The following is an 11,233-nucleotide window of genomic DNA, read 5'->3' on the forward strand; positions in this document are numbered from 1 at the left end:
CAATGACTCCTTAATATCATCCAATGCACAGCCTATGTTCAAATGTCCCTTAAAATATCCCCAGGTGTGGATGTGTCTGTTGGTGAAAGTAAAGTCCAATGTTGTAAAGAATAATATTGCATAAGAACCTGGAATGTTAGGTCCATGAATCAAGGTAAATTAGATGTGGTCAAACAGGAGATGGCAAAGTGAATAACGACAGGAATCAGCAAACTAAAATGGATGGGAATGGGTGAATTTAATTTAGATGACCATTGTATCTACTACTATGGGCAAGAATCCCTTAGAAGAAATGGAGTAACCCTCATAGTCAACAGGAGTCTAAAATGCAGTACTTCAGTCCAATCTCAAAAACAACAGAATGATCTCTGTTCGTTTCCAAGGCAAACCATTCAACATCACAGTAATCCAAGTCTGTTCCCCTTACCACTAATGCCAAAGAAGCAGAAGTCGAATGATTCTATGAAGACCTACAAGAACTTCCAGAACTAACACCAAAAAAAAGATGTCCTTTTCATCACAGGGGACTGGATTCAAAAGTAGGACATCAAGAGATACCTGGAGTGACAGGCAAGTTGGCCTTGGAGTACAAAATGAAGCACTGCAAAGGATAACAGAGTTTTGCCAAGAGAACACACTGGTCACAGCAAACACCATCTTCCAAGAACACAAGAGATGTCTCTACACATGGACATCACCAGACGGTTAATACCAAAATCAGATTGATTATATTCTTTGCAGCAGAAGATGGAGAAGCTTTACACAGTCAGCAAAAACAAGACCTGGAGCTGACTGTGGCTCAGATTATGAGCTTTTTATTGCAAAATTTGGTCTCAAATTGAAGAAGGTAGGGCAAATCACTAGGCTATTCAGATATGACCTAAATCAAATTCTTATTATTATACAATAGACAGATGAATTGATTCAAGGGATTAGATCTGGTAATCTACAGAATGCCTGAAGAACTATGGACAGAGGTTCATAACATTGTTTAGGAGGTAGTGACAAAAACCATCCCCAAGGAAAAGAAATGCAGAAAGGCAAAGTGATTGCTTGAGGAGGCCTGACAAATAGTGAGAAAAGAAGAAAAGTAAAAGGCAAAAGAGAAAGGGAACGATATACCCAACTGAATGCAGAGTTACAGAGAATGGCACGGAGAGATAAGAAAGCCTTCTAAAGAAAACAATGCAAAAAATAGAGAAAAACAATAGAATGGGAAAGACTAGCAATCTCTTCAAGAAAATTAGAGATACCAAGGGAACATTTCATGCAAAGATGGGCACAGTAAAGGACAGAAATGGTATGGACCTAACAGAAGCAGAAGAGATTAAGAAGAGGTGGCAAGAATACACAGAAGAACTGTACAAAAAAGATCTTAATGACTCGGATAACCACGATGATGTAGTCTCTCACCCAGCCAGAAATTTTGGAGTGTGAAGTCAAGTGGGCCTTAGGAAGTATTACTACAAGCAAAGCTAGTGGAGGTGATGGAATTCCAGCTGAACTATTTCAAATTCTAAGAGATGATGCTATTAAAGTGCTGTACTCAATAAGCCAGCAAATCTGAAAAATTCAGCAGTAGCCACATGACTGGAAGAGGTCAGTTTTCATTGCAATCCCAAAGAAAGACAATGCCAAAGAATATTTAGATTACCGAACAACTGCACTCATTTCACATGCTAGCAAGATTATGCTCAAAATTCTTCAAGCTAGGTTTCAGCAGTATGTGAATCAAGAACTTACAGCTGTACAAACTAGATTTAGAAAAGGCAGAGGAACCAGAGATCAAATTGCCAACATCCTCTGGATCATAGAAAAAGCAAGGAAATTAAAAAAAAAATCTACTTCTGCTTCATTGACTACATTAAAGCTTTTGACTGTGTGGATCACAAAAACTGTGGAAAATTCTTAAAGAGATGAGAATACTTGACCACCTTACCTGCCCCCTAAAAACCTGTATGCAGAACAAGAAACAACATTTAGTACTGGACAGACTGGTTCAAAACTGGGAAAGGAGTACATCAGGGCTGTATTTTGTCACCCTGCTTATTTAACTTATATGCAGAGTACATCATGAGAAATGCTGGGCTGGATGAATCACAAGCTGGAATCAAGATAGTTGGGAGAAATATCAACAATCTCAGATATGCAGATGACACCACTTTAATGGAAAAAAAGTGAAGAGTAACTAAAGAGCCTCTTGATGAAAGTGAAAGAGGAGAATGAAAAAGTTGGCTTAAAACTCAACATTCAAAAAACTAAAATCATGGCATCTGGTCCCATCACTTCATGTCAAATAGATGGGGAAAAAGTGGAGAGAGTGACAGATTTTATTTTCTTGGGTCCAAAATCTCTGCAGATAGTGGCTTACGTCTTAAAAGATGTTTGCTCCTTGTAAGAAAAGCTATGACAGACCTCTACAGGTATTAAAAAGCTGAGATATCCTTTACTGATAAAGGTTCATATGGTCAAAGTTATGGTTTTTCTAGTAGTCATGTATAGATGTGAGAGTTGGACCATAAAGAGGGCTGAGTACCGAAAAATTGACGCTATCAAATTGTGGTGCTGGAGAAGACTCTTGAGAGTCCCTTGGAAAGCAAGGAGATCAAACCAGTCAATCTCAAAGAAACTCAGTCCCAAATATTCATTGGAAAGACTGATGCTGAAGCTGATGCTCCAATACTTTGGCCACCTAATACGAAGAGCCTATTCACTGGAAAAGACCCTGATGGTGGGGAAGATTGAGGGCAAGAGGAGAAGGGGGTGACAGAGGATAAGATGGTTGGATGGCATCACTGACACAATGGATATGAGTTTGAGCAGACTCTGGGAGATAGTGAAGGACAGGGAAGCCTTGTGTGCTGAAGCCCATGGGGTTGCAAAGAGATGGACACGGCTTGGTGACTGAACAACAATAGCCTATGTTTTAATATCTCTGGTGTCTTAAAATACATTTTCCTATCACATACAAACAAGTTTTGCATAATATATTTGGCTATAAGTCTCCTTATAAAGCAAAACTTATAGACCTAAAAGTAGGAGTATCCAAGTCTACAAAGATAGTGGGAGAATTTACATATTTTTTTGCTAGGTGACAAAACAAGCAGTCAAAAATTCATCTTTGATAATGTTGGTAGGAATATAAATTGCTATAGCCATTCTGGAAAACAGTTCTTCAAAGAATTAATAATTCTTTGATCCAGAAATCCCACTCCTGTATATATTCAAAGGAAAGGAAATCACAAGTGATATCTATACTCCCATCTTTCATTGCAGCATCATTCCTCACACTAAGCCAAAATATGAAAGCAACCTAAGTGTCCATCAATGAATGTATGGATAAAGAAGATGTGTATATACAATGGGATCTTATTCATCATGAGAACGAAGGAAATACTACAATTTGGGACAACCTGGATGAGTCTAGAGGGCATTTTGCTAAGTAAAATACGCCAGACAGAGAAAGACAAATAATATATGGTATCACTTTATATATGAAATCTAAAAAAACCAAACTTATGAGAGACAGAGGGTAGAATAGTGTTTGCCAGGAGCTGGGGATGGGAGAAATGAGGATATCTTGATCCAATGGTACACACATCCGTTTATAAGATGAATAAAATCTGAGGATCTAAATATACAGCATAGTGACTATAGTTAGCAATACTGAATTATATACTTGAAATCTGCTAAGATTGTAGGTCTTAGGCATTCTCACCAAAAAAGAAAAAAATTTTAAGGTGAAAATATCATGCAAGGTAAAGAAGAATTGACCTAACAGACATAGGCAGAACATTCTACCTGACAGTGAGAGAAAATTCACATTCTTCCAGGTGTACATGGAACAAAACTTAATTAATCCCATGCTGGATAATAGAGCAAGCCTCTACAAATTTGACAAGACTAAAATTAATCATGGCAGGATTAAACTAGAAATCAATAATAGGAAGAAAATTAGAAAATAACACCAATTTCTGGAGATGAATCACATACACTTATATAATTTGTGAGTCAAAGATGTCACAATGGAAACATCTGAAACATAATAACAAAGGAGAATACTTTAAGAAACTTGGGAAGGAGATTTCTTTAACTGGGAACAAAAAGCATTAATTTATAATGGAAGCACTGTTAAACTGAGTTACATTAAAATTACACATTAAATAAGTAGTTTCTTATGTGAAGAGGGTAAAGTCAGTGAATTAGAAGGAATACAAAGAAAACTTCTTAAGGGGTGGGGTTGGTAATGTTCTATTCCTTGATTTGGTTAGTTATTTATATGAGCATATTCACCTGTGTTAATTCATCAAGCCATAAATTTATGACATATTCTTTTATGTATGTATATGAATATTTGCCAAAAATTATTGTAAAATATAAAGTTCTTTTTTAAAATTAAAAAAAAATTTTCTGCTTTACAATATTGTATTGGTTTTGCCATACATCAACACGCATCCGCCACGGGTGTACACATGTTTCCCATCCTGAACCCCCCTTAAGCATAAAAATAACCCTCCAAAAAGCAACTCCTTTAAAGACAAAAAAATGTAAAACTAAAAAAAAGTCTAAAGGGAACTTAGAGACTTACTCTGTATTAAAAGATTAGGATTCAATGATGTTATGTCAAAGATATTGATAGGATATTTTCCATTTAAAATTTTATGTGGAGAAGCCATGACCTAAAATGAACATGGATAACTTTTTTCACTGAATTTTTTTATTGTGGAAAAATACATATACATAGAAGGATATGTAAGGAGATCACATCAAAATCTATGAAACATTGCAGCAAAAGCTATACTAAAAACTAAAAGTATTAGCCTTTAAATGCTTGTATCATTAAGGAAAAGATAACAAAAAAAGGACACATTTTTAGTATATCTCTTAAGAACATTGGAAAAAATCAATAAAATAAACTGAAAGAACTAGAAATATGGAATTTAAAGATAGGAGATAAGAAAGTTAATAAATGTAAAATAAAAAAGAAAGAAAGATAATAATGCTCTCAAAATATAGAATAGTAACAAAATTAAACTCTTCTTGAGTCTGATTAAGGAAAAATAGAGTAGTCCCCAAAGGTCTTTCAGCCAATCACCCTGGGATGTGGCCCCTCTCATCAGTGGGCAGAACCAGCCCTCAGTCCTCCAGGCTGCAAAACCAGCCATGCCAGGAACTGGACCTGCCTACCAGTGGGCCAGAACCAGCCAAGGACACCCCAGGCTATGCAGAAAACTGCCAGGGCACAGCCCGGCCCAATAGCAGGTCAGCAGCTGGTCCTACCACAACAGAAGGACCCATGCAGTACATAGGGGGCACTCCCAGAGCATACAGCTCTGGTTACCAGCACACTGCTGAGCTTCTTAGGAAGTCTCCCATAGGAGGCCACTTCTCCAAGATCTAAAACCATAACCAACTCACTTAATACATAGAAATAAACACAGAGAATTAGGGAAAATGAGGAGATGGAGAAATACACTCTAAACGAGGGAAGAAGACAAAACCTCAGAAAAAGAGCTAAACGAAGTGAGATAAGCAATCAACCTGATAAATGGTTTAAGGTAATGATTGTAAAAAATGCTCAACAAACTAAGGGGAAGAGTGGATGAACACAGTGAGAATTTAACAGGGTCAGAAAATACAAAGAAGAATCAAATGAAGTGGAAAGACAAAGACTAAAAGAGTTTACTACAAATAATTATATACCAATAAAATGGGCAACCTAGAAGAAAGGGATACATCTTTAGAAATACACAATTTTCCAAGACTGAATGAGGAAGAAATAGAAAATATGAGCAGACTGACTGAAAATATGAGCAGTAGTTAAATTGAATCATTAATTTAAAAATCCCATCGAAGGAAAGTCCAAATCTTCTGGCTTCCCAGATGAATTCTACTAAATATTTAAAGAAGAGTTAACACCTATCTTCAAACTATTCCCCCCAAAATTGAAGAAGAAATTCTTCTTAACACATTCCATGAGGCCAGCCTCACCCTAATACCAAACCAGACAAAGACCCAACCTCCTCCCAAAAAAGAAAATTATAGACCAACGTTGATATTGGATTTAAAACTGAATGAAATAGATTCAAAACTCCTCAACAAAACACTAGCAAACCAAATTCAACAACACTTCAAAAGGATCATATACCAAGATCAAGTGGGATTCATCCCAGGTTTGGTTCAATATCTGCAAATCAATGTGATGAAGTGAAAGTCACTCAGTTGTGTCCAACTCTTTGCAATCCAATGGACTATACAATCCATGAAATTCTCCAGGCCAGAATACTGGAGTGGGTAGCCTTTCTCTTCTCCAGGGGATCTTCCTAACCCAGGGATTGAACCCAGCTCTCCTGTATTGCAGGTGGATTCTTTTCTGACTGAGCCACAAGGGGAGCCACAAGGGAAGATACATCTATTTAACAAATTAAAGAATCTCAATGATCAGAAAGAGCTTTTGATAAATTCAATACCCATTTTTTTCAATAAAAACTCTCCAGAAAGTGGGTATAGAATAAAATACCTCGAAACAATAAAGGTCATATATGACAAACCTGCCTCTTGAGAAACCTATATACAGGTCAGGAAGCAACAGTTAGAACTGGACATGGAACAACAGATTGGTTCCAAATAGGAAAAGGAGTTCGTCAAGGCTGTATATTGTCACCCTGTTTATTTAACTTATATGCAGAGTACATCATGAGAAACGCTGGGCTGGAAGAAGCACAAGCTGGAATCAAGATTGCCGGGAGAAGTATCAGTAACCTCAGATATGCAGATGACACCACCCTTATGGCAGAAAGTGAAGAGGAACTAAAAAGCCTCTTGATGAAAGTGAAAGAGAAGAGTGAAAAAGTTGGCTTAAAGCTCAACATTCAGAAAAGTAAGATCATGGCATCTGGTGCCATCACTTCATGGCAAATAGATGGCGAAACAGTGGAAACAGTGTCAGACTTTATTTTTGGGGGCTCCAAAATCACTGCAGATGATGATTGCAGCCATGAAATTAAAAGACGCTTACTCCTTGGAAGGAAAGTTATGACCAACCTAGATAGCATATTCAAAAGCAGAGACATTACTTTGCCAACAAAGGTCCATCTAGTCAAGGCTATGGTTTTTCCATTGGTCTTGTATGGTTGTGAGAGTTGGACTGTGAAGAAAGCTGAGCACGGAAGAATTGATGCTTTTGAACTGTGGTGTTGGAGAAGACTCTTGAGAGTCCCTTGGACTGCAAGGAGATCCAACCAGTCTATCCTAAAGGAGATCAGTCCTGGGTATTCATTGGAAAGACTGATGCTGAAGCTGAAACTCCAATACTTTGGCCACCTCATGTGAAGAATTGACTCATTGGAAAAGACCCTGATGCTGGGAGGGATTGGGGGCAGGAGGAGAAGGGGATGACAGAGGATGAGATGGCTGGATGGCATCACCGACTCGATAGACACGAGTTTGGGTAAACTCCAGGAGCTGATGATGGACAGGGAGGCCTGGCGTGCTGTAATTCATGGGGTCGCAAAGAGTTGGACACGACTGAGCGACTGAACTGACTGACTGACTGATGACAAACCAACAGCTAAGACCATACTCAATGATGAAAAGCTGACAGTATTTACTCAAAAATCAAGAACAAGAGAAGGATGTATGCTCTTGCCACTTTTACTCAACATAGTATTGGAAGTTCTAGCCGCAGCAATCAGACAAGGAAAAAATAACAGACATCCTAATTGTAAAGGAAGACAGTTTGCAGATGACGTAATATCATATATAGAAAATCCTGAAGATGTCACCAAAAACTATTAGAACTAATAAATGATTCAGTAAAGTTTCAGACAAATAGATGGCAGATAAATGGGGAAACAACAAAAACAGTGAGAGACTTTATTTTTTTGGGCTCCAAAATCACTACAGGTGGTGACTGCAGCCATGAAATTAAAAGATGCTTGCTCCTTGGAAGAAAAGCTATGACCAACCTAGACAGCATATTAAGAAGCAAAGACATTACTTTGCCAACAAAGGTCCATCTAGTCAGAGCTATGGTTTTTCCGGTAGTCATGTATGGCTGTGAGAGTTGGACTATAAACAAAGCTGAGTGCCAAAGAATCATTGCTTTTGAATGGTGGTGTTGGAAAAGACTCTTGAGAGTCCCTTGGACTGCAAGGAGATCAAACCAGTCAATCTTAAAGGAAATCAGTCCTGAATATTCATTGGAAGGACTGATGCTGAAGCTGAAACTCCAGTACTTTGGTCACCTGATGTGAAGAACTGACTCATTGGAAAAGACCCTGATGCTAGGAAAGATTGAAGGTGGGAGGAGAAGTGGACAACAGAGGATAAGCTAGTTGGATGGCATCACCGACATGATGGACATAAGTTTGAGTAAGGTCCAGGAGTTGGTGATGGACAGGGAAGCCTGGTGTACTGCAGTCCATCGGGTCGCAAATAGTCGGAGATGACTGAGCGACTGAACTGAACTGAACTGAAAGTTTCAGATTACAAATTAATATACAAAAAGTTGTTGTGTTTCTATACATTAATAACAAACTATCAGATAGAGATATTAAGAATACAATCCTATTTAAAATTATATCAAAAAGAATAAAATACCTAGGAGATAACCCAACCAAGGAAGTAAAAGCCTTGTACTTAGCTAACCATAAGCCACTGATGAAAGAAACTAAAGACACAGACAAATGGAAAAATACACTGTGCTGAAAAATTTGAAAAATTGATATTGATAAAATGTCCATACTACCCAAGACAATCTATAGATTTAATATAATTTCTACAAAAATACTTTTGCAAAACTACAGCAAATAATTCTAAAATTTGCATGGAAACACAGAAGACTCCAAATAGCCAAATCAATCTTGAGAAAAGAAGAACAAAGTTGGAGGTATCATGCTCCCTGATTTCAAATTAAACCACAAAGCTACAATAATCAAAGCTCTATTGTACTGGCACAAAAACAGACACACAGATCAACTGAACAGAATAGAGAATCCAGAAATATACTCATCTAATCAATTAGCCTATTTCAAAGGAGATAAAAATATATTAATACAATATATAATAATATAATACAAAATAATAATAACATAATATTACCAAAATATATTAATAAATATATTTAACAATTAATACCCTCTTAATAAATAGCATTAGGAAAAACATGACAGTTAATGCAGAAGTGGCAAACTGAAATACTTTGTCACACTGTATACAAAAATAAACTCAAAATGGATTAAAGACAAATGTAAGACATGAAACCATAGAACTTTTAGAAGAAAACATGGGCAGTATATTCTCAGACACTGGTCTTACAGTATTTTTTTTGGATATGCCTCTTTGGGCCTGGGAAACAACAGCAAAAATAAACAAATGGGACTACATCAAACTAAAAGCCTTTTGCACAGTGGAAGAAATTAGCAACAAGAGCGTCATGGTGCTCCTGCGGGCTCTGCGGGGCCTGCCCCTCCGCGAGGCGCCCGGGTGGGCTGCACGGGGCCGAGCGGACTGTGGCGGCCTCCGCGCAGGTGCTGGATCCCCGCAAGCAGGGTCTCTTATAAAACGTCAGCCGGCTCTCTCCAAGAGTGAGTGGCAGAAGAAGCTGACACCAGAGCAGTTCCATGTCACGAGAGAAAAAGGGACGGAGCCGCCTTTCAGTGGGGTCTACCTGAATAACAAGGAACCAGGGATGTATCACTGTGTGTGTTGCGACAGCCCGCTCTTCAGCTCTGAGAACAAGTTCTGCTCCGGCATGGGATGGCCTTCGTTCTCTGAGGCTCATGGGACATCTGGCTCTGATGAGAGTAACACGGGGATCCTGAGACGTGCGGACACCTCGTTGGGACTAGCTCCCACAGAGGTCGTCTGTAAGCAGTGTGAAGCTCACCTCGGCCATGTGTTCCCCGACGGACCTGGGCCTGCTGGACAGAGGTTCTGCATCAACAGTGTGGCGCTCAGGTTCAAGCCAAGGAAACACTGACCACCTCCGAGTTCCCTTCCCTCCCTCGCCACTCCCTCACTTCCAAATTCAATTTGCAGAACTTATGTGAATGACTTTTTGTGACCCCATGAGGTGTAGCCCGCCAGCCTCCTTGTCCATGGACTTCTCCAGGCAAGAATACTGGAGCAGATAGCCATTCCCTTCTCCAGATCTTCCCAACCCAGGGATCAAACCCAGATCTCCTGCATTGCAGGCAGATCCTTTACTGTCTGAGCCACCAGGGAAGCCCGATGTGAATGACTACCCATTGTGAATGGTAGTTTTATTAACTACCAAACCAAAGCTAAGTTCACTGCTGGCACCACGCAAACCACACCTTCTCTGATTTGCTACCTGGAGTCAACTCAGCCCTGGCTCTGGCTTTGACTAGAATTTCACAAAATGACAGAGGGAAAACTGTTTCCATTAAATCGACTTCTGTGGGCTTTGCCTGGACCAGAGGACATGACTCTAGGGATGCTTGGAGGCAGATGGATAAACCAAAAAAATATTCCTACAAAACGACCCTGAACTTTCCATCACAGTTAAGTTCTTCCCAGACATATACAGGTGAGAGATCAAGTGAAAAGAGGAAGGAAAATATGGCATTAGAGTACTCCACAGTTCCAGCACAGAAGGAGGCATTGAGGAGAAGGAGGAGAGTTGTGGACAAGGTGGGTTTCGGGAGCACGCCTGGAGATCCATGGGATGCATGATTTTTTTTTTCTTCAAAACGTTAATAAACTGTCTTGAACATTCTGGTTCCAATCTCTCTACCTGCAACTAAATTTCAATGGGAATACGCTAGATTTCAGTGATAATGAATACACGTGGCTACAAAGTTAAAATTTAAAGTGTCCAAATAAAATATTTACTAAAAAAAAAAAAAAAAAGAAAGAAATTAGCAACAAAACAAAAAGGCAATCTATTGAATGGCAGAAGATATTTGCAAATGATATATCTGATGAGGTTAATATACAAAATATAGAAAGAACTCATGCAACTCAACATTGTAAAACAAACAACCTGATTAAGAAATTAGCAGAGGACCTGAATAGGTATTTTTTCAAAGAAGACACATGAAAAGATGCTCAACATCACTAATCATCAGAGAAATGCAAATGAAAGCCACAAGGGGATACTACCTCACTCCTGCCAGAATGGCTATTATCAAAAAGACAAGAAATAACAAGTGCTGGTGAGAATGTGTAGAAAAGGGGACCTTAGTACACTGTTGATGGGGATGTAAAT

At 38.7% G+C, this 11,233-nt stretch overlaps 1 protein-coding gene across 1 annotated transcript; it reads left to right on the plus strand.

Moving 5' to 3' along the window:
• Positions 1–9,286: 9,286 nt before the first annotated feature.
• LOC133240255 (methionine-R-sulfoxide reductase B2, mitochondrial-like) lies at positions 9,287–10,871 on the plus strand. Its single transcript, XM_061404758.1, has one exon. It carries the CDS (start codon positions 9,287–9,289, stop codon positions 9,980–9,982), a length of 696 nt encoding a protein of 231 aa, XP_061260742.1. The 3' UTR covers positions 9,983–10,871.
• Positions 10,872–11,233: the final 362 nt, after the last annotated feature.

This window comes from Bos javanicus, chromosome 28, assembly GCF_032452875.1.
Source record: "Bos javanicus breed banteng chromosome 28, ARS-OSU_banteng_1.0, whole genome shotgun sequence".
Taxonomy (NCBI): domain Eukaryota; kingdom Metazoa; phylum Chordata; class Mammalia; order Artiodactyla; family Bovidae; genus Bos; species Bos javanicus.

Coding starts and splice junctions, on each gene's coding strand:
- LOC133240255 (XM_061404758.1), top strand. CDS start 9,287: ATGGGCAGTATATTCTCAGACACTGGTCTTACAGTATTTTTTTTGGAT.